General features: G+C 44.3%; 1 protein-coding gene and 1 long non-coding RNA gene across 2 annotated transcripts; both read left to right on the top strand.

The window, feature by feature from the left end:
- The first annotated feature begins 1,425 nt into the window (after positions 1–1,425).
- nmur1a (neuromedin U receptor 1a) lies at positions 1,426–24,532 on the top strand. The gene is made up of 2 exons (XM_042058177.1): positions 1,426–2,341; positions 24,054–24,532. The coding sequence occupies exons 1-2, from the start codon at positions 1,426–1,428 to the stop codon at positions 24,530–24,532; spliced, it is 1,395 nt and encodes a 464-aa protein (XP_041914111.1).
- On the top strand, positions 12,517–13,333 carry LOC121678176. Its single transcript, XR_006021178.1, has 3 exons — positions 12,517–12,944; positions 13,085–13,185; positions 13,298–13,333. It is a non-coding gene; the product is annotated as an uncharacterized LOC121678176 (long non-coding RNA).
- Positions 24,533–25,180: the final 648 nt, after the last annotated feature.

The following is a 25,180-nucleotide window of genomic DNA, read 5'->3' as shown; positions in this document are numbered from 1 at the left end:
GGAGTGTCCTCTCTGCACAGAGCATCTAGACTTCAGACTGACGACAGCTGTGCTGTGGAGTGCTGTCTCCTCACCCAGGCTCCTCTCGGTTGGAAGGGCTCGGTGAGTGGGGATGTGGACGCGGTGTGTGGGTGCGAGCCATTGCTGTCACTCAGATGGAGAGGAAGCGTACGTGAACCCCCTGCAGGGAGCGCGAGAGGTGGCCCACAGAGCTGTGTGATGAGGTGGAAGTTGACGAGGAAATAATCGCCGCCAGGTAAGCGGTCCTCTGGACTTATTCTCTCCTGACCTGTGCCACTTTCAGTCGTGCTTGTCAGGTCTGAACTATAGGGCTCCAGCATCCGAGTCTTGGGCAGCATAAATAAGTCATCCATCCAGCCAAAACAAAGTCATTCTCAGCCCAGTGCACTGCAAAGTGACTACAGTCAGCTTTCTCGAAAACATCACTTTAGTGGGTCGGCTGCATTTCCAGATAATTTGCCAGAACTCTAGTGGCTCTTGTTTGTTTGTTTATTTTTAAAAAAATAAATATATCATTATATTGATGAGATGTTTAAAAGTGCTTGTTTAATTTAACTTATTGCTTCAACATCTGCATGACTCAAAATCTGACTTTCATGGTTTAAAACAGCAGGCATTTGTTCTGTTTGTGGTCTTGCAGTCAACATTTACAACATATTTAAAACATATCAGGATCAGGTCTTCACTTTGCTCCTATTTGAGCCATGGCTGTAAAGTTATCTTTGTCACACTCAGGTAAATTATTCTGATTAGAAACTTGACAAAATCAATATATCCTCACATAACATCAGTTCAAATAAGTGGGATAATTGCCTTCACTGATGTACAACTCTTCTTCTAATTGGTTTACATCTTGTGGTAGACTGAATGATGGAGAGAGGTCATTGGTTTACGTCTTGTGGTAGACTGAATAATGAGAGAAGTCATTGGTATGACTTTGGCTTAGTGGTTTTGCAGGCGTCTCGTCTGCACCTTGAAAAGAGGAGGCCTCCCTCCATAGAGTAGGTTCACTGGATGTCTCTTCCCACATTCAAACAAGCCACACAAATGACACAAACTGTCTTTGTGAACATGGGCCAAATTAGAAGCCAACATGCAAGTCCTGAGTCCCAGACGGCTTCTTCTGTGAGGAATGATAATGGGAGACTGTTGCTTCACCTTGTTCCTATGACTCATCCACAAGCAGCAGGAGGGCATCCACTCTACAGTATATGCACATCAGAGTGACCATCATTACACTGTTAGAGATAGGGAATCACTAAATAAAAAATAAATATATCATTATATTGATGAGATGTTTAAAAGTGCAGAACTGGATAGTCAACATTTACATGACCATATATGGTCTGTATGGTCTGTTTTCCTGTCGGACTAACTCTTAACCCTCCTCTCCTAAACTGCAGGATGTCACCTGAGTCCAACTGCTCCTCCATTGCCGTGACGACTGGCGAGGCTGGCCTCCAGGATTGTGTTCCAGAGCTGATGTGCAACGGCAGCCAGTGGGCGAACGCCAGCGGTGTGGTCCCCGACGCGTGCCTGAGCCTGGACAAGTACCTGGAGCGCTACCTGGGGCCACGGCACTCTGCGGACTTCCTCCCCGTCTGCGTGGCCTACCTGACCATCTTCCTGGTGGGCGTCCTGGGCAACGTGATCACCTGCATCGTCATCACTTGCAACCGGGTGATGCGCACCCCCACCAACTACTACCTATTCAGCCTGGCCGTGTCGGACCTGCTGGTGCTGCTGCTGGGGCTGCCTCTGGAGCTGTACGAGATGTGGAGGAACTACCCCTTCCTGCTGGGCAGGGGCGGCTGCTACTTCAAGACCTTCCTGTTCGAGACGGTCTGCTTCGCCTCCATCCTCAACGTGACGGCGCTCAGCGTGGAGCGCTACATCGCCGTGGTGCACCCTCTGCGGGCCAAGTACGTGGTGACGCGTGCCCACGCCAAGCGGGTGATCCTCAGCATCTGGGCGGCGTCGGTGCTATGCGCCGTGCCCAACACCAGCCTGCACGGCATCCTGACGCTGCCGCCGGGCTCGGGCGCCGCCGGCATCGCCGAGTCGGCCATCTGCACGCTGGTGCGTCCGCGCTGGGTGTACAACCTGCTGATCCAGGTGACCACGCTGTTGTTCTTCCTGCTGCCCATGCTGACGCTCAGCGTGCTCTACCTGCTCATCGGGCTGCGGCTGCACCAGGAGAAGATGCTGCAGGCGCTCGAGGACAAGTTCAGCCGCGGACGCCGGAGCGGCTCGCCCACGCCCATGCACACGCGCGCGCAGCAGCAGAGGGCACGCCGACGACAGGTCACTAAGATGCTGTGTGAGTAGCACGCGCACACACACACACACGCACACACACACACATATATATATATATATCCTTAAGGCATGCAGAAATCCAGTGGGAAACGCTAGAGTCATCAGGTGGGAAAGACAGGTAAAGTTAAGTGCCGTCTGCATAACAGTGATAGTCAAATCCATGGGAGCGAATGGTTTTACCTAAGGAAGTGGTGTAAATAGAGAAAATGTACTCCTAATACTGATCCCTGAGGCACACCTGTGGTGAGGTCATGAGACTTTGATACCTGTCCCTGCCAAGACACGTTGAAAGAACGCCCTTTAAGGTAAGATAGATAGATAGAGTACTTTATTCATCCCCAAAGGGAAATTATGGTGTTACAGCAGCAATTCATAATATAAACATATATGACACATATGCATACATACATACATACATACAAGTAAAAAGAAAAATACAATATATGGATATAGTCTCTGTTGAAGAGGTTGTAAACTGCATTGTCTCTCAGCATAAGATTTTTCTCTCACGGCACAAAGGGGAGTTGTTGTAAATAGTTATGGCAGTGGGCAGGAATGATTTTCTATAATGGTCCTTGTTACAGCAAAGTTGAAGCAACCTCCAGCTGAAAACACTCTGATGTCTGACCAGTAGTTCGTTCAGTGGATATGAGGTGTCCATAATGTTAAGGAGCTTTTGCAACATCCTTCTCTCAACAACTAACTCTAGGGGTTCAAGTGTACTTCCAATTACAGAGCTCTTTTCAACTTGAGTTTTTTGGTGTCATTTGCCCTGATACTGGTGCCCCAGCAGATGGCTGCAAAGAAAATGGTACTAGAAACAGCAGGTACAACATCCTGCTGCTCACATTAAAAGACCTAAGCTTCCTCAAGAAGTGTAGTCTGCTCTGTCCCTTCAGTGTTGCACTTCCAGTCCAGTTTGTTATTCAGATGTACACCCAGATATGTGTAGTTTTCCACTACCTCCACCTCTTTCCCCATGATGGAGACAGTGTTCAACTTTGTCTTAGCCCTCCTAAAGTCTACTACCATCTCTTTGGACTTGGCCACATTTAAAAGTAGGTGGTTGTTTCCACACCACGCCACAAAGCTGTTCACCAGTTCTCTATACTCAGCCTCCTCCCCATCCTTCACACACCTCACAACTGAGTCATCAGAGTATTTCTGCAGATGACAGGCTAAGTGGTATGAATCACTCTTAAGTGGACAAGTCTAGGCCACAGCAGAGAGAGAGTCAGAGGGAGAACTGTCCAAGTACGTGATTGTCAAGAAGTGACCCAGTGCCAAACACACAGACACACACACACACACACACACACACAAAGAGGCACTCGGTGGGTGATTTTCCACCATATTACAGTCCTAGATTTGAACTAGATGTACCGCATAGCGGTACAAAATATGACCGCTGCTCAGTCCTGTACATCCGTTCCACGAAAATAAATCACACTTCAATTTGTCTCCATATTTTACTCCATCCCCCACTCTTGAAACTTTTGTGTGCTTGTTTGGCATGCCTGAGTGTGTGTGTGTGGCTGCACAGAAAGTAGCCTACTGGTGCTGAAAAGGTGAATAGATTGTAGAATAGCCAAAGAAGATGTAGCATTGTTATAAAACCTTTAAAATCTCTAAACAATCACAAGTAGGGCAGTTCATCACAGTTCATCCATTGCAACTGGATTGATGAAAGGTCACTTAACCTGTAGGCTACATTGTATTTGGGAAAAGCAAAAGGTATCAGCATAATGTTATTTATTTATTTATTTATTTATAAACAAAAACATCTCTGTCAGTTCCATGCCGTTTTCAACAGCTATAAAAAACAAAGGTCATTTTTGGATGGATGGATTTTTTGTGAATGTTTCTTCTTCTACATAAGATTTTAGTCATCTTTAGTTCATGTAATACTTTATTGTCAATGCACAAATTAAGTAACAGTAGTCTGAAACGTTATTGTTAATGCACAAATTAAGTAACAGTAGTCTGAAACGGAATGCTGTTTTACATCTAACCAGTGGTGCAAATAACTGACATGTCCAAATGGGCCTTGATGAAATGCGTCGATAGACTGTTCATGCACATTTTAATGGGCCAAAGTTGCTGTTGTCTGTTATTGTTCGTGCAAATATAGGCTGATTCATGTTCCCTTGCATTGTGTAACTGAGGTCCATGGCTAGTCTGGCTTTCACCAGACCAAGCTCAATCTTTTAAGAAATCAAAAAATAAATAGCGGGCAGATCAGGCTGGGTTCACCCAGCCTAGTCCATAGGCACCCGCTATTGTTTAATTTTCCGATTGAGATATCCACGCTCTGGCTATTCTAAATGCAAAAATGCATCAGGGAGTTATGACAAAACTGTAACTAACAAACTAGATCCTAATAGAAAGCTGTTAGCTTCCCTAAGCTACAGGTAGGCCTATTTACAACATAAATTGTCAATAGGCTATGCTGGCGACACAAATAAAATCTCCTTTGGAAACCAATGGCTTACGCCTTACAGTATCAAGCGGACTTAAACTGCCATATCGTGGCGAAAAGTTGTAATAAAATTCCCGCAGCTCCATGAGTCAAGGAAAGCGCGAATGAAGTAGCCACTTCTAAATGGGACCCCACTACACAGTAGCTTAAGGTGTGTTGCTAAAGCAGCCATAATGAAATGAAGGTGTCATTGTTTGGATACTTCACACACACGTGCTTTTTAATTTCACAGACTACAACTACCAAGCTGGAATCAAAGCACATTGATTCCCCTCTCACACCCTGCACGAACTTAAAACAAAATAAACAGGCGTCTCAGTCTCACGCATGTATAGGCAAAACTGTATCAGACCGGTGTAACGTTGGTAAATATTCCATTGCACAGAAGGATTTTTGTAGCACGTGCAACAAATGACTAACCTGACCCTAGCCAGATGAATTTCGCTCCGCCTAGCTCCACTCATCCATCTGGAACCGATCCATTGAAGTGTTGCTTCAGAAGGCTGGGCCTAATCAAAAAATGCTTGCATATGATTGAATAAGCCACTTGTCCGTCATCTATTGACGTGCTACTTCAACCACTCACATCGAAGCCAACCCGTGACGCTAATAACAGTCTCACAGTCGCTTCTACGCTATGTCACATCTATGAAACTCCCGCCCTGCGTCCTGATTGGCTGAACCATAAAGTTGGTTGCAGAAATCACTCTCAATGGAAGAGGTCCCAGATGGATGTGAGTGAAGCTAGGCGGAGCTAAGCGGAACGAAATTCATCTGGCTAGGGTCAGGTTAACAAATGACAGTCGAAAGATACAATTACAGTGCTGCTATCAATTTGCTTGGTATAACCGCATTTATAGTTTTCTACAAATGCAATCAATCAAATTGGCCTCCATCACTCAACCAACGCTAATGGTAACATTACCTATAGGTCCTTATTGATATTACAAGATTAACGTACCTGCAGTAAAAACCAAGCATGTCCGATAAACATCCTCAGATTTATTTCGGCTTCAAGAAGAAATGGGAATTACATTTCATGTGAACATCATCCTATCCTTATTAGACGTTCTCTGCGGTTAACTACAGTCCTTGTAGGAAGCGTCCATTGTTTTTCCAACCCACTTTTAACTTCCAACAAAATTACATCTCACTGCAACGATGCGCCATCTAGTGGACAAACGACTACTTATCGGCAATACTGGAAATGCAGCCACGATGATGATGAATATTTATTTTGGCTTTCTTTTAATCCTACCGAATTTGTAATTATGTATCAGCCGTACATCCGTAAAAGTCTAGTGGGGCTACATACCCACCAAATTTCATGTGCCCCGGTGGTTCGGTGTCCCGGGTATCGTTGACCAAAAATTCAGGAAGTAGATGACGGGGGGAAAAAAAAAAACTTTGACAATCCCTATATGACCGCTTCGCTAGCGGCAGTCTTAATTAGTCTAATGCTCTTGCTTTTACACCATACTGTTCTCATCCTCGGTAGCGTGGTATAGACCAGGGTTTCTCAAACTTTTTCAGATGAAGGACCACTTAACCAATAAAAAAAAATGCACGGACCACCTAGCTGAAAAAAAAAAAAGATTAGACCTACTATTAGCCTACACAATAGGCCTACTCACTGAACCACCTTGCTTATTGTCTTTGCACTTTGGTTATTGTGTCAGAGGACTCATATGATTTAAACTGGCATATCTTACATAGACAGTGTTGCAGAACTGTTTGGATTTACATACAAGTTGGTTCAATATTGCAAACTACTCATCTATATTATATTTTACCACGTCTGCTCGTGGACCACTTGGGATAGCTTGCGGACCACCAGTGGTCCCTGGACCACACTTTGAGAAACACTGGTGTAGACCATCCAACTCTACCCAGACGGCCAGGGAAGTGGGTCTGTGAGAGTTTGTTTGTGATTGTGTAACACTGCCACAGTTTATTCCAATTACATGGCAGCTTGGCCCTTGGGGGCGTTAATTATCTGTGCGAGATGAATTTTGCCTCTTGACTGCACAGTCAAGGTAACTACAGACAATAGCCTAACCAAGAACAAAAACGTTTGACTGCATCCTTCTGTTCAACTGAATTATTTACCTCAGCCATGTCGGCTGAATCCACAGGGGAAGGCTGGCAGTAATCCAGCATAAAGAAACCTGAGGCCGCTATCAGGGCAGGGCCATGTAATCCACCTCAGCATCCATCAAGTTGGTATGTTGCACACACACACATAGACACACGTAGACACACACAGACACACGTACACACACACAGACAGGCACAAACACACACACACAGAGAGAGAGACACACGTACACGCACACACACACACACACACACAGGCCAGCACACGCACACATGACTTATGACACAGTGAAGTATGCACACACACACATTTTCACATTTATGTTAATATTAAGTGCTTGTCCATTCGCATGCTGAGAGATGCGGCTCTGGGCTCTTTTTAAGGCTATTTCAATTATTTTGCTACATGTAAATAATAAAAATACATTCAATTGAATTTAAATATCACCTCATTCATATTTAGCAAATGTATTAACATACTAATAAAGAAGAAGATTTTACTTAAATAACCACATTGGACCACTGGCATAGAACTGTAGATGAATACCAATACAATGTCAGTCCTCTGTTTAAACCATGATGAATGTGGCCTTTCACTGTGTTTATTTTCATGGAGTTCACAGTTCTGTAATCCAGACATGAAGCCCCACCTCAGCCAGCCTGAGCCCCCTAGTGGCAGGCGAGACAACAGCACGGCACAGCACGTACAACAGTATATAATATACTGTTGAAGTAGGTCTACTGTTTTTTTTTTAGCTACACCTATTAACATTGTGTATTATTACACAATAGGCATACTCACTGAACAACCTTGCTTATTTTCTTGGCACCTTGCTTATTGTGTCAGAGGATTCACTGGCATAGGTTACATAGACAGTGTTGCAGAACTGTTTGGATTTACATACAAGTTGGTTCAATATTGCAAACAACTAATTTATATTTTACCACGTCTGCCCGCGGACCACTTGGGATAGCTTGCGGAGACAGCAGGATAATGTGCTGGAAACAGCAAAGGCTTGTTGTTGGTCAGGAGTTAGCCCGTGTCCCATATCTTTGATGATGATCCCCTTGGGGATCAATAAAGTATCTATCTATCTATCTATCTATCTATCATTTATTTCCTTCTCGTTCTCTCCTTGCACCTCAGTTGGCAGCCAGCAAACAAAGCTCAGTAGCCTGGTGCTGCCATTCCACAGGCAAGATACAGACTAGTCGTAAACCAGAGGAGAGAAACGGAGTCTTTGTGTCATTTAACATTTCTTAGCCCCCGAGATGACAGGCAATATCAGAGGGCACAAAACAGACTGATGGAAAATAAAAAAGACAGTCCACGTGTCCAATAATAACATTCCTACCCATTGAGATGACAAACTTTCAGTCCTGTTGAGACTGTCTGTGTTGTTTTCCACAACCTACAGTCTCTGGCAGAAAATCTCTGACAGAACGAATTCCTCAGGCTGTGCCCAACAGTCTAACCTTTTACCACATACAGATTTGCTTTAGATTTGTTTCTTCACAGTGAACGTGGTTAGTATAACAATGACCAATATGTTAGACAACAGTAAATGCAGTTAGTCAGACCATATATTTATTTTATCTGACTATAGACTAGGTGCGCAAAAGGCTCTTCCTGTACACTCATTTATTTCCAGTGGAGCGTTAACTGTGGGGCAATTCCACGGAAAATGGACTTTTTGTCACATCCATAACGCCAATGCCTTGGCCTTGCCTTTGTATGATGTGAATGATAACATTCCTTTTTTGTGCATTTGTACATGTACATTCTTCGGCCAAAAATAGCAAATGCTCAAATTTCATGTAATCATTCACATCATACCATACCATCACATTTTATTGGCGTTGGATGTTACCAAAAATGTAATTTTCCATGGAATTGCCCTGTGTTGTAACTGTTCACTACGACACTGAATATCAAGTTTAACACACGCACAAATCCTTCTTTATCGTACCGTGCTGATTCACTAGTGCAACACACAACCGGGTCTGTGTAGACACTAATTACATTCAGAACAGCGGCAGGTTCAAACACACCTGGTCCGTGTAGACACTAATCACATTAACAACAATAGCGGCAGGTTCAAACACACCTGGGGCCTGTAGGCTACTACGAAGTGGGGTTACTGGCTTATCTGGGTAACTTCGAGAGTAACTTGATCACGTGTGGCGTAACTTCCCGATTAACCCGTACTACAAAAGGTGGATAGGTTTTAACCGAGGTATGCTGCCATGGCAATTTACGCTGCATCTCAAACCTGCTCCGACCAGGTTATGTTCTTGGTTAACCCGAGGTTTCCGTTAACCACACCCTTTATAAGTACCACCCCTCCACTAACAATTTCTCCCGAGACATGTCGGCGTACCTGGATGATCCATACGACATTGGAGCGCAAATCGTGAGGGACTCTCTTCGCAGGGCGAGGGGTTTTAGAGACCGCCAGAAAATATATATTGCCTACCCGGACGATATTCTCTATGAAGATATATATTGTCAGCCAAGGGAATTCGTTATCTTTGTCAGATGATCTAGGAAGACGTCTCATAGCAATGCCCGTACGTGGACATTCATTTATTCCATCGGTGCTGAACATCTGAGCAAGAATACTGTATGTCCGAAAATAAATGGGACATAGCCTACAGTAGGCCTAATAAATTAAAATCACCATTTTAACAAACTTGTTGAATTGAATGTCATATTACTGTACCCTGCACATAAAGGCTACACATTTCCACAGGACCAGAATCCGACCGAATGCCTCCCTCAACCCCCTCCATAATCGGCCTTCCACTATTATTTGCGATGGCCAACTCCTCTGCTACTGTAAAACACTCTGGTGCCTTTAGTGTTCAAAGACACCTTTTTCTTGTTAGCTGTAAAACAGAGGCCAAGTGAAGGCTATAAGCTAGGCCTACATGTTTAGGCATACACTATCAGTCAATGGGGGCTACTTAAACATTTAATTATCCTTATTACTGTAATCTATATGCCCACTTCTGAATTGTGTTGCATCTGTAGGCCTTTCTATGAACTCAAAATAGGTTATTTAAGGGACCGTTCGTTATTTATAAACGGGATCACCGAAGAGATTTTGAGTGCTTCGATTTAAAGTTGCACGACCCTCCCCTGCCTGCTATGTAATTTTCAACGAACCTCCAGCAGCATTTTCAAAAATGACATGACCCTCCCCAGCCAATTATCGATGTCTTCCGCCCACGTTCTTACGCGCTATGAAAACACATCAACATATGCTACTGCTCTAAAATCAACCTCTGCTTTCTGATCTTACACATCATACTTCACCAAGATGGTGGCCATTTCAGTAGATTTACTCACTAACATTGTTGTGGAAACACAATAAGCATGGAAATAAATGCACACTTCCTGCAACTGCATTAGCCTACTTGAAAAGTTACTCCTCTAGTAAGTATTCACATGAAATAAAACAATAAAGCATGGAGACCATTCAACAAAGCACACTGGGTAATAACAAATTCAACACATGAACTTGTTGCTATGGACTCGTCTCTAGGCTTCCTCAGTCATTGTAAAGCTGCCGAAGCTGAACATTATCCAAAACTCAATTTTTCAGACGAGCGTCAATTTGGGAGCTTGCTACACTCCTTCCTTCTCAAATGACTTGAAAAGGCCGTTTGCACAATTTCACAAATAATCACAGGGACCGAAAAATACCTAACATGCCAACTTTTTCCGGGTTTATCATTTTAACGTTTCCCCGCTGTCTTGCCGTTTTAATATTTTCCCGTAGAATATCCCATATTACTGTAATACTCTCATAACATTAGTCCTGCATTCTGGCCTGTCTCTGTGTTGTCCTGTTACCCCTTGCCCTTCCAGTGAAACAGATGTATTCAAATCATCGTTTTGCTTGCTTGAATGCGAACTCAGAGTGATGTTAACCTAGGCCTATTTAAGTTAACGACGTGGTTGTCGTGAGAGCACGATTCATTAGCGCTTGCAGTGTTCGGCCGTAGGCTATGCCTACGTGCGCACCTGCCATGCTACTCAGCTAGACAAAGAATTCCCCCTGTATATTCACTCCAAGTTGGCCTACCATAACTTACCAACTCTGTAGACCATAAACTGGCTATTTATATGACCAAAATGTATTTGTTCAACTTTATGAAGCAGAATTACGCACTGCTACTTGGAACGTAACACATTTTTGTTGGCAGGAGAGAGAATGACAGCGATTAACAAATTGCACTTGTTGCTGGTTACCAATAAATACTATATTTTTTATTTTTGCAAACAACAAAAACAGAAAGGATGAAGACAGCAAAGCTAGAGATGGGCAGGAACGAGGTCAATTGGTAGAAATGCTTGTCAAAACGTTAGGAGCTGGATGTGTGGATGAATGAAGCACAAGTATGCTCTATGTTAAGCATGCACACTGTTTAAAGTTAGGCTACACGGTAAACTACAAGTAAACCAAAGTTAAATTTAACTTGTTTAGGGCTGGATAAAGTTGACCAAATGGATATAGGCTGTTAGGGGTGAATAAAGTAGGCTACTTTGTTGCTCCAACCCTTCCAACGTTAATGGGGACGAATGATATTTTCCGTGTTTTGCGTGAGAAACCTGGGAAATCTCCCTTATTTTCATTAAATGTTGACAGAGCTATGGAACGAAAGAGAACGTTATATGGCGACAGAAATCAACAATCAAACAAGCCACTTTGATTTTTTGCTGTTTTCATTAATACAAAAGATGGGTGACCCTCCCTCCTAGACAAAAAAAAGTTAGGTGACCCTCCCCTCAACAAAGAATAAAAAGACATGACCCTCCCCTATTTTCCTCCGGTGGCCCCGTTTATAAATAACAAACGGTCCCTACCCACACAGCAGTAGACTCCTAGGCGGATCCGCCTTCAAGTCGGCAAACCCGCGTGACTGTCGCATTCGTTTTGGTGCCGCACAGAGGATCAGCTCCGCCTTCAGGCGGCCCCGTAAATTCTACTGTCAAACAGCGGATCCTGAGTGGACCCATGTCGGATCCGCGGGCGCGGACGCGCCTATACTGTAACGGTTGAACATGACTGTACACCAAGAGCTAAGAAGAGTCATACTAGTGGATATTTTCTTTGCTGGGACACGGTTGCGCTGAACCCTCTCGAGTAAGTGATATTTATTAATATATTGCGACATTCACAATAGCTAAACATTGGCCTTTGTGGTTTTATAATCATCATGTTTATTGATTGTAATGACGTTGTTTGATATTAGGACTAACGTTAACGTTAGTGCAACCAGAGACGTTTGTCATTTTGTGCAACAGTTTGTGCAAAGTTAACGTTATTGTTAGCTGTGATCCTCATATGAGTCTGTAGCCTATCTGATTTAAAATGGGATAGCAATTTCGGCAGAATATGTTATGGTAGTGTGATTTAAAAAACACACATTGTTATTTAACATTAGTCTGGTCTTGTCTGTTTTAATGTGTCGCTGTTGTCCATATAGTGCTACTATGCTAGCGGCATATAGCTGCTAGCTAGCATGCTGCTAGGCGCAATTGCATAAGTTATTGCTAATGTCTATTAGTGCTATACATATATTGAAATCACGTTTGCGATGCAAACCTTGATTAAGGTGATACTGGCACTGGTATTTCAGTCAATGAAGTCAGTGAAGCACTCGTCTGCTATGATAGCTACCTACAACTTTAGCATGTTGACTCACTGATAATGGTTTAGCCCTAACCTCTAGCTAGCTGTGCATTAACGTTTGCATTTTGCCAAGTTTGGAATCATAACATTACGTAACTTTAGTTTCTATCTGCCATCTTTGTAATGAAAGCCTCGGCATTTTAATCACTGTTTAAGTCGGTTCAGACAACTATTGGCATCTGTTTGTGATTTATTATGCTAACGTAACTTAACTGTATGGAACGTGGTCCCCATCTTCTATTTTGTTTGTTCTGCAGCGTCAACTTTTATCGGCTGGATTCTAGCATCTAACGTTACGATTGCCTCTGTTGGGTTTGCTTGATCAAGTAAGATACTTTCTGGGTTGTTAAAATGTAATGTGAACACATTCCCGTAGCATTCCAAAATAGACCAGAGATGCTTGTACTATATGTATATTTGGAAATTTTGGGATTGCAATAACCATAATGATATCGTTATGTAACAGCCATCGTTTCGGGGACTCTGATGACAGTGAAGAGCCAGAAAATGGTGACTTTGCATCTCTGAGGTACCTTCCAACTCGCCTGGTATATCAGTTGAAGCAAAGTAAGTAATACTCTCTTAACATTGAAATAACTAAATCATAATATTAATATTAGAGATATGGTTAACATTCTTAGTGCTAGACATTCCCCTCTCTTTGTATCTATTCCTCCAGCTCCACCATGTCGCCGAGTGCCAGGCAGCCGAGTCACTACCCCTCAACCTGGAGAAAACTGTTAAGGTAAAGACTGATCTCTGAAATAATATTGAATACAGTGGCCCCATCTATATTAACACAGCAGTAGTCACTCCATTTCAGATCAACAGATTGCATCTGCATTACCATCTCAGATTTTCTGCATACTTTATCCATTACTTTCAAAATCTCAGCCAAATATTTTGTCAGTTAAAACATCTGCATTCATGCAATATTGCCTGAAAAGTTCATTCATTATTATCAGATTGTATTGAAACACATTGATTTCAATGTCAATCCATTCATGGAGTTGATATAGATAGTGCATACCAAAATATTGAAACATACAAATTCATGTCCAGCATGACCAGAGATTTGATTTTGTTTGCCATTGTTTGGCCCTGTAGCTCTCAGCCTACCATGGTTAACAGATCACAACCATTTATCTCCCTTAGCACCTCACCATGGGGCAGGACCGCAACACTCTTCACCACCTCAACTCCCTGCACCTGCACCTGCATTTAACATACGGAGAGTTACTCAAGGTAGGGACTGATCTCTGAAATATTAGTGAATAGAAAGGCCCCATGTGTATTATCAGTCATGGTTAACAGATAACTACCATTTAATACCATTTTTTTCCCCCTCTCGCACACCACCCACCTCACTATGGGCCAGGAACGGCAGTCCCTCCTCAACTCCCTCCACCCCCACACCAGCCCTCAACGTGCAGCGAACAGAGGAGCTTTGTAAGTCATGTTTCTTTTTTAATTTAATCTCCTTAATACCTATCTCATATATTGTATTGTGTAGGCATACTTGGCTTTGGATGCTACATACCATAAACATAAACATATCTGTCTGTTTGATTACAGGTGCTGTGAGGAAAAACATGGTGACACGGTCTGCCACGGACACTGAGGTCACCAAACACGCAATCAGGTGTTTCAACCGGCGGTGGATCGGGCAACGAGGAGATGTGTTCCGCCTCCATCCACACAAATGGAGTAATAGGAGAAATAAGCATTAAACAATCTTTTTATTGAACTTCTTGTCATTCACCAGTTATTCATTTTCTGATATTTTAGCTGTGCATAGCGCAGTATTTCATTGAAGTTGTAGCCTATTAGATAAAATATTTCATGTCTGCACTGACCTAGGCCTATAAAGCACTAAATTAGGTTTTGACCACAAAATGAATGTAAAGTAGCCTGGGCAATGTAGGCTACTTAACAAAAACAGAATAGCTTATAACCTGTAACTTTCCATAAATGTCCATTTTATATTTCCATTGAGTAGTGATCACGTTTGTACAGTAAATTGATGTCTTGACTTAAACCTTTTCTGTTAGGTTTATTGACAGTATTGTTAAGTTAAAAATACGAGGCAATGCAGATTAATCGTAGGCCTATATTGCTGTAGTAGCCTAGTGATAGTTTTACTTTTATCCTATAGTTGCCTAGTTTTATCCTACAGCAAGAACAGAAGGAATTTTGAAAATGAGATAAACGGGTCCAAAACGGACCCGGGCCAGATGAGCCTTTGAGTCCGTTGCGGGTCCGCGGCGGATGTATGTATCAATTTGCGGATCCCAAACGGACCCGCCGCGGATGTAAGGTTTTAATCGCGGATGCGGAGTGGATGCAGTGCGGAGCCACGGCGGGTCCGCGATTCGCCTTCGTAGCGGATCCGTTCCTGAGAGCATCTGGACTCCGATACGGGTCCGTTTCGCGGGTCCGTTCCGGAAGGCGTCATACCTCCGCGGCGGATCCGCCGCGGAGTCCTTTTGCTGTGTGGGTAATTATTTCAACTCATTTCAGACATTCTGCAAGCTACTAATCCTCCGTAACACATATTTGAAGAACATGTGGGAATAAAACTTTACTTTTAGGCATTTAGGCTACCCGATCTGCAATACGTTGCCAACAGCCTTGCCTTGCTTTGTTCACTGCCGACGTATTTGATTTTTGTAGCAGAGTGGGTTTTAATTCCTCATAACTTGGCATAATAATTGTGCATTCCTCATCCGTAAAATAAGGTGATCGCGTCATCATTGAAAGTGGTGACTTGCGCTGCAACCCGCCCCTTTTATGTGAACGCGCACAAACTCCAATTAGGTTAACCCCGGCTCAACAAATCAACTTCATAATCAGCGTCGTAGTACCGATTAAGATAACCAGGTTTTGTCAACCCCGGTTTAAAAAAGTAACCCTGGGTTACATCTGGGTAGGTTAAGCTCCCTTCGTAGTACAGGCCCCTGGTCCTTGTAGACACTAATTACATTAACAATAGCGGCAGGTTCACAAACACACCTGGTCCGTGTAGACACTAATTACATTCAGAACAGCGGCAGGTTCAAACACACCTGGCTCCGCCAGAAACAAACGAGCACATGTAGCCTTTTCTACAAATGTATTTAACTACTGCATGAAAAGTTGTACAAGAAGCGGTATAAGAATACACTGAAGATGTTTGTTGCCAACTAGATCTTCACTAATAACTAATAAAATGAAGAGCTATTTTCCAAAACACTGTATAAATCCATTTTTGAAAATATTATATTTTCAAAGTCATTATTCAAATTCATGTTATTTAATTGCATTTAAGGTAGGCTAATATCAATAAAAGTGCACTTGTGTTGTTTTGATTGAGTAAAGATACAACCCCAAATCAGAAAAAGTTGGGACATTGTGTAAAATGCAATTAAAAACAGAATGTGGTAATATATAAATCTCGTAAACACATACTTAACTGGAAAAAGGACATAGACAACAAATGTTGAAAATGGAAATTTTGAGTATTTCATGGAAAATATATGTTCATTTTGAATATGATGCCAGCAACATTTTTCAAAAATAGTTGGGACTGGGGCATGTTTACCATGCTGTTCACCTCTTCATTTAACATTCAGGCAGCCGTGGCCTACTGGTTAGCGCTTCGGACTTGTAACCGGAGGGTTACCGGTTCGAACCCCGACCAGTAGGCACGGCTGAAGTGCCCTTGAGCAAGGCACCTAACCCCTCACTGCTCCCCGAGCGCCGCTGTTGTTGCAGGCAGCTCACTGCGCCGGGATTAGTGTGTGCTTCACCACACTGTGTGCGGAGTGTGTTTCACTAATTCACGGATTGGGATAAATGCAGTTCTAGCAGAAAGACTCAGTAGACAGAATAGAATCAGTTGACAATTTAATTAGTAAAGGAACGGCTTGGCTTGGAAGCATGATAGAGTCCTGAATAGGTAACAGTCTTTGGCGTAGGCCCTGTCTCGGATCCGTCCAGCGATGAGCGGATCTCGTCTCCTGCCGATGGATGAAGGCAGGGGTGGGGAGCCTACCCCCAAAAGGATGAGTGATGCCCGCCAGGGTGGTGACTCAGCAACCTGGTTCTGAGAGGAACAAAGACATAGTATACATACAAGATAATTTAAACAGCATGTCTGGGCAGGGGTGATGAGGTTGTGCCAGGATGCCGGCAGAATTTTAAAGTGGCTAGGTGTTAACCATTTAACCTAGGGTTGCAATGGGACCCGCAGCATGCTTTCGCTATAGTGGGATTTAGAAGCTTGACGAGCTAGGCAACCAGCGTCTAGGGCAACCTAGACCAATGCGGCGGCCGGGCAACCGGCGTCCAGGGCAACCTGGACCATAAGCACTTCACGATCTGGGCGCTGAGTGACTAGCAAGCTAGTACATTGTGACAAGCCAGGCAACCGGCATCCAGAGCAACCTGGACTTTAGTGCTTATGCGAGCTGGGCAACCAGCATCTAGGGCAACCTAGACCACGAGACGGGCCGGGCAACCGGCATTCAAGGCAACCTGGACCATTAGCTGGGCAACCAGCGTCTAGGGCAACCTAGACCAACGTGACGGCCGGGCGACCGGCATCCAGGGCAACCTGGACCGAACTGGGCAACCAGCGTTTAGGGCAACCTAGACCGATGTGATGGCCGGGCGACCGGCATCCAGGGCAACCTGGACCAAACTGGGCAACCAGTGTCTAGGGCGACCTAGACGTGCATCACGATCCGGGCAACCGGCGAGAAGTGACCTGAACCATAAGCGTCGAACGAGCTGGGCAACCAGTGTAAAGGGCAACATGCCCATGGCTGAGACTAAATCACCACAAGCTACCGGCATGCTGGGCCCCAATATGTTTCAGCGATTAGTGCAAGGCGAATGCCAGAATGTAACCACCGCCACCAGGATTTGTGAAGGTAAAATGAGGTACCCGAGTTAACATAGGAGAGCAACTTCTGAGCATCGAAAATGTCAAGAGGAGTTAGTTTGATGCATCCTGATGGATGACGTGGATAGCCCTTTTTGGGCGGCAGTCTTGGCTGCGCCGATGCGGAATGAGTGAGAAGTGAACCTCTTTGGAGAGAGGTTACTGTACATTTAAGCAGCACGTTAGCTAGGTGGCTGCTAAAAATCAGGTAAAGTGTGAGCCGTAGTTTAAGGTAGTGACAGGGACCAGGGAAGCAAAACATGGTTAGGGTTAAAAGGTTAAACATGATTTACTCAGGATCAATGCAGGGGAATAGAGCTTGTGGTTACAGATGCAATGAGTTAGTTGATATGGGTGCTTCAGTATATTCGCATCAAAGACATGTGGTTTAATATTAAGGATATAATAAGGATAGATGAGCATTATGACTAGTTTTGTGGAAGACTAGTGCTTGTGAAGCCAGATGTGTGTTCTGGTTCGATAGCTCACCTGCAGCGGCTAGAGTGAGATGAATACATTGAGCTGCAGACCCAAGGCCAAGATGGATGCGTGAGAGCTACACCTTAGCACCTGCTCTTGGAAAGCCCCCCAAAATAAGATGAGCACCATCAGTAATGCGAGGGAAGCATGACCTTGCGACGTAGACAAAGGACAATTTATGCCTGTATGTGACAGGAGGAAAGTAAGATGTAACTGAAATATGACAAGACAACGAACAGATGAGTGCTGGGGTGCCATTGGTGCTTATGCATCTCAGAGTGCAGAGGAGCTCTGAGTGACGTAACGAGAGCTCGCCCTACCAGCCGCACCAACTGTGGCAGGATAGTACAGTTTAGGACTGGCTGCTGGAGAGACAATGAGTAAAGGTAGCAATGAGGAGAGAATAAGCAAGACCCATCGCCCAACTGGATGTATAAATTATATTAGTCATGCGCCAAGCACTGGCCCCTGAGTGATGAGTGGAGGGGTGTGCATACACGTGACATTACATGTGGCCGGCACATTTTTAATCAAAGCGACTGACAATGTACCATGGGAATCCAGAGTTCTCACGGAAGCGTTTGCTCAGGGAGAGACTCGAGTCTGGCAAGGAGTATGATGCACGTAACTTTTGCCCCTTGCATCGCGGGGAACCAATCATATCTGTGTAGCTGATATAGCGGGCCAGAGGCGATCTAAACAGATGACCGACGTAGTGTCATCCCTGTAAGAAAGTAGATGTTAGTGTGATATGTGGAACTGCTTTTCCATTGACGAACTGCATCCCCTCAACGGAAGAGGGGAGGCATGATGCACCTGCAGGGGTTAGCAAATTAAAGATTGGGAGGAGAATGTAAAAGGAACTTGCACGTCCTCCCTGGCACGATCACTTTGGGTGAGCATATCTGCCAAAAACAAAACAGCCAAGGCAAAATAGGAGAATGGAAATCAGAGTATACATTATGCAGAGGATCCTGCTAAAACGGCAACAATCAATGTGACGGATGGCGTGACTAGATGGGCTGAAAACACATGGACACGCAGAGACCCGTTGTGTTTAAAGAGAGTGCATGAAGGACGCAGCATTGGCCTGAAGGAGACTTGAATCTGCCAGTGACGATGGACCGCTCCGTTTGACCTGCGAGAAGGAAGGAGTAGTTACAGGTGACATGTAGTATCGTCATCGGTAAAACAACCAGCCAACGGCTACGTTGGTAGTCGTGATCAACGAACTTCCCGCATAGGCCACCACTTAAACCACAACTAGCGAAATGCAACATTGCCGACATAATCACGAACAGCCGGTAACCATTATACCAATATATGGAGTGCTGAAGTGACCCACTGGTGGGCAGTGAGCAAAGTGAGGCCTGCCATAGAATTCCTAGGAACCCAATACACAATACGGAATCAGAAAAGACATTTCAAACATACAAAAGACGCTAGAAGGATATGTTAAATACACAAATGACACAGCTTCTTAATTAAAAGCTCAACCAACACCATGTGGGCGTGAGCCCATCACTGTGGCGTCATCTCATGAACAGACACAGTACGGGCATTGAAAAGAAAACACCTATAATTGCCTAGATAATAGCTTGTGTGACATACTGGCAATTGATGACCATGGGCCGGCGTGCAGTCATTTTGGTTCGAGCTTTGGTGTAAGACCCCCCAAAATTGAGAACCCAGATAGCTGAGAACGTCGGGGACGTCACGGCATACCTGGGACATGACAGATCAGCGGTAGCTGAGAGTAGTTTGAGCAACACTAGCCCGTGCCACATTGAGCAAGCTGAAGCGCAACTCACATACAAGACCGACTGAGGAGGACTTGAGCAGTGCATGCAGAGAATCACCCGAGGAAGGCCGTGTAGACTTCCCACCAGAAGGTATGTGACGCATGCCCAGATGATTAAACAAATGCAACGAATGAACCGGCTTCCCGCAGCCATGCACAAGGAGTGATACCTGAACCGAAGTCCAGCAGACGAGTAGCCTAGCCTAAAGCCTATGCAGCCCAACGAGCCGCGAGGCAAATTAAGAGGCTACACAAAAAAAACAACTGGTTTGACGACGCTCAACCAAGGTAGACATTGAGATAACCACAGTGAGTGTAGAACATCAATTAAACAGGTCTTGGGTTGGGTTCAACGGCAGCGTGGTGCAGGCTAGCAATTAACAGCACAAATTGCAGGGATTATGAAATCAGCAGGAATTATTGTAAGGAGGCCTAAGTGAAAGTTAAACCGTGTCAGACGAATCAGTTTGTTAGCTGCCCGCCGAATATTGTTGGCAAGCAGGTGGCATGACTGTGGGTAGTGTAGCCCAGCTCGAGGAGCTTGGGAAGAGAGCACAGTAACCTTACCAACCAGACACAGAAGCTTGAGAAATCGTTGCCGAAACGACATGGGCCTGCAACAGAGTTGCGCGAGGACGGCGACCCGGCATTAGGTTACCGTGAAGTGAAGGCTGCAACAGCATGAGTGTGACTGGCTCCGATATGCAGAGATTAGCGATGAAGCGACACGCAGTGGCCCTGACCGAAAGACGCACAGGTCTTAACAGCGCGGCGAACGAGCGCGGTTGGATTGTAACAAGTAACGCCACTGAGGGCAGAAGGGGCGAATGTAAAAATGCAGAGAGCCCAGGTCCACGCGGAAGCCTGAGCTAGGACGTCAAAGTCAGCGTACCGAGAAGCAAAAGCAGTGTCCAAAAGCATTTCCCTCACGGGATCAAAAGAGTATATATACTTGTGACCAGGGCCCATAAGAGTCCAAAGTCACGCAAAGGAACCCGACTACGCCACCCAGAGGGAAACTGGGAAATGTACCCTACTCAATTATAACACCTTAAGACACAAGTTCTTATATGGACAGAGAGAGAGCAGAGACCCAATTCTCAAGTTCAACTTTTATTGATGTTTTTGGAAACAAATCAACTGCTGGAAGGGAAATAGTTAGTAAAATATATATGTATTTTTATTATTATTTTTATTAGATTTGTCACTAAATTGAGTTCATTAAATAGGTAGTTTACAATCAAGCACAATCACAACAGTGTACAGTCAGATATAAATATGTATGTACAGCATCTTGTGTAAAAAAGGGCAAGAAATACTGTACCAGCTGGGAAGGTGTGTCAGGTGGGCCACTGGAGGGAGGGAAAGTGTGTCAGGTGGGCCACTGGAGGGAGGGAAAGTGTGTCAGGTGGACCACTGGAGGGAGGGAAAGTGTGTCAGGTGGACCACTGGAGGGAGGGAAAGTGTGTCAGGTGGGCCACTGGAGGGAGGGAAGGTGTGTCAGGTGGGCCACTGGAGGGAGGGAAAGTGTGTCAGGTGGACCACTGGAGGGAGGGAAAGTGTGTCAGGTGGACCACTGGAGGGAGGGAAAGTGTGTCAGGTGGGCCACTGGAGGGAGGGAAGGCACCCAGAAGAGACACCAATTTACCTGTGCAAAAATAGTCACACACACACACACACACACACACACACACACACGCTGATAGCCACACTCACAGCAAAGGGTGGTGCAAACACGCAGTTAAGAGTGTACACAAACACGCTATAAGGAAACACACTAAGCATGCAGGTGACCAATAAGGAGGAGCAAAGAGTACCCAACCACCAGTGGGCCCGACCAATCTCCAGCTGTGGCGATATACAGCCACTAAGGGTGATGCTGATGCAGCTTAATTGTATCTACGAGACGAACACAGTTGGTCACAAACAAAACAATAAAATGATCCAAGATGCCAAGACACAAATCCCCCCCCTCAAAGCACACTGACATGCAGGCGTAACGAGACAGATCACCCACAATCAGCAAGCCCGGACAGCCGCGTCTGTGTGCGGGATATAGTACACTTAAAACAAAACAAATTGTAGAAATCATAAATAAAATACAAGGCAAAACAGCAATGGCATTAGGTAGCTCTTCCTGAGGGCAAACAGAGTAGCATTAGCATTACATTTCAACAGCAACAGGTACGCAATGCAACCCATGACAGTACATGCTGGTATTACCTTGCATCCACGCTAAACTGAGTGCTAAACTAGGCTAAATGAGGAAGTGATTTAAGTCATGTGATGTAAATGATGGGGCCGGCCCATGTAATCAATTGGGGGCGTAGTCCCTGGCTACATACTTATACTTAACATTCTGCATATGTTTAGGAACTGAGGAAACTATTTGTTAGAGTTTTGAGAATGAAATGTTGTCCCATTCCTGCCCGATATAGGATTTCAGTTGCTCAACAGTATGAAGTATTCTTAATCATGTTTTGCATTCCATGATGCACCTAATTTGACAGGTATGGACTGCAGACAGGCCATTGGTCACCTGGACTCTTCTATGGAGAACTACTGTTTAAATATGTGCTGAATTCATTTTAGCATTGTTCTCCTGAAATATTCAAGGTCTTCTCTGAAAAAGACATTGCCTGGATGGCAGTATACAGTATGTTACTCAAAATCTGTATACATCATTCAGAATTGATTGTGTCTTGCCAGATGTGCAAGATTCCCATAGGCACTAATGTACCTCCACACAGTCATACATGTATAAGCTGGGTTTTGAACTGAGCACTACAACATCTTGGATAAGTTGGATAGTTCCTCTCCTCTTTAGCCCAGAGGAGTCTATGATTTCCAAAAATAATGGCAAATGTTGATTGATCTCACCAAAGGACCTTTTTCCACATTACCCCAGTTTATTTTCATTATTTGTATTTTTATTTCTGTATAACGTCTAAATACAATTTCCTCTTTTGCATGGTAAGGTTTGTACTAACATTTGTGAATTGGGTATCAAACTGTGCTCATAGAAAACCGTTATCAAAAGTTTTCCTGAGCCCATACAATGATTTTCATTACAGAAACAGGTCTGGTTTTAATGCAGTGCCATCTGAGGTCCAGAAGAACACGGCCATCCAATGTTGTTTTTCAGCGCTATCCCTTGTTTGCAAAGATTTCTGTAGATTCTCTGAATATTTTAATGATATAATGTACTGTAAATGATGAATTCCCCAAGTACTTCACAATGTCATGTTAAGAAGCATTATAATTATATTGTTTCATCATTTGCCCACACAGGTTTACACAGAGTGAAGAACATCTCTTTACTTCTAAGAGACTCTGTCTTTCTGGAATGCTTTTTTTCATACCAAATCATGTTGCCAGTTACCTTAATTAGTTGTAAAATATTCCTCATTTTGTTTCTTTGTCATTGTTTTTTTTTAAACATGTTGATATCAAATTCAAAATTAACATCTATTTTCCATGATCATTTTCAACATTTGATATGTTGTCTGCATACATTTTGCAGCTAAATATGAATTTACGAAATTGGCAGATTATCACATTCTGTTTTTATTTGCATTTTACATGTCACAACTTTTTCTGATTTGGGGTTACTCAATATATTTTTCTGTGACTATAGTTAAATCAATTTTGAACGTTTTTCTGCCTTGCTCTTACGTTAAGAAAGAAGCAATGTTTACAAGCATGGACTGAACTTGAAAACTCTCTCTCTCTGATTGCGACGTAAATGCTGTCAATCAAAAAGAGTTCAGCCCCTTTGACGGTTCCTCCAATTTTGACACAGAGGCTTGGTGTCCGGGCCATCCCACTGCCCAATTCACTCCCTGAGACATTGGGCTTCCCTGGAAATGGCGATTTTGGAACGTTTGTCATATAAACGTCTAGATCAGCCCATTCTGAAGTGCCATCGAAAGTCCAGTGAAGCCAAACTTCTATGGGGTTTTAAACGGATCATGTCGTCCGATCAATGAGAACAAAAAAATGACAATAGACAACCAGCAAAAAGTTATTGTTGAACAAACAGACAAACAACGAAGTCAAACACTTCCTAGCATACACTAGTTGGAATAGTAATGTAAATATGGTAGTATTTGACCATTTTTTCTGCAATAATTTAGAGACGGAACCTCTGGTTTACAGTTGTCCTGTTGTTTATGTTTACAGTTGTCCTGTTGTTTATGTTTACAGTTGTCCTGTTGTTTATGTTTACAGTTGTCCTGGTGGTGGTGTTTGGAATCTGCTGGGCTCCATTCCACACTGACCGGCTCATGTGGAGCTTCATCGACCACTGGACGAGCGACCAGCTGAACATCTTCCAGTATGTGCACGTCATCTCCGGCGTCTTCTTCTATCTCAGCTCTGCCATCAACCCCGTCCTCTACAACCTCATGTCCAGCCGCTTCCGCGAGATGTTCAAGGAAGTGGTGTGTCAGCGGCGGCGCTCGCAGCGGCCCGTGCCCGGCAGGAAGCAGTCACTCAGCATGACCCGACTCACCCTGCGCAGCACCCTCAGTGACGGCCCACAGTGCAACACCATCGCCCTCGCCAGGGTAGACAACACCATCGCCCTCGCCAGGGTAGACAACACCATCGCCCTCGCCAGGGTAGACAACACCATCGCCCTCGCCAGGGTAGACAACACCATCGCCCTCACCAGGGTAGACAACAACAATGAATCCACCTTTGCCTGATCAGGCCTTGGCCAATGCAACAACAATGCCCTCGCCAGGGTAGACAACACCATCGCCCTCACCAGGGTAGACAACACCATCACCGTCGCCAGGGTAAACAACACCATGGCCCAGGGGCCGATTTCCTGCTAACGATCACTCTTAGCGAGCTATGAAGACTCAAAAGTAAACCGTAGCAAAGTTGTTTTCCTTTAGAGTTGTGTCCCTTAGGAGTCTTCTTGCGAAAAGCTCCTTATGTCCGACGTACAAGGCACTGTCCACCCTGAAGGTGCTGAATTGGTTGACATTGATTGCTCAGAAATCATTTTTTCACTTCACGCGGAGTGGAGGCATGACAGCGTTATGAAAGACATTGCTCAAATATCGCCTCCGGTAACATCACGCTACTTCAGCATGGATTAACTTATTAATAGCATACAATGATAAAAAGTAGAAATTAAATGATCTGCCCTTAATTGGGGGCCAAGCAGCGAAGCTGCGAAGGCACCCATTGTGTTTCTATGATTTCTTATTATTGGGGGCCAAGCAGCGAAGCTGCGAGGCAACCATTGTGTTTCTATTTGTTCTTATTATTGGGGGCCAAGCAGCGAAGCTGCGAAGGCACCCATTGTGTTTCTATGATTTCTTATTATTGGGGGCCAAGCAGCG

The sequence above is a fragment of the Alosa sapidissima genome, chromosome 12, assembly GCF_018492685.1.
Source record: "Alosa sapidissima isolate fAloSap1 chromosome 12, fAloSap1.pri, whole genome shotgun sequence".
NCBI classification, from domain to species: Eukaryota; Metazoa; Chordata; class Actinopteri; order Clupeiformes; family Clupeidae; genus Alosa; species Alosa sapidissima.
Note: the sequence above shows the minus strand (reverse complement) of the source record. Positions and strands in the feature narration are given on the sequence as shown.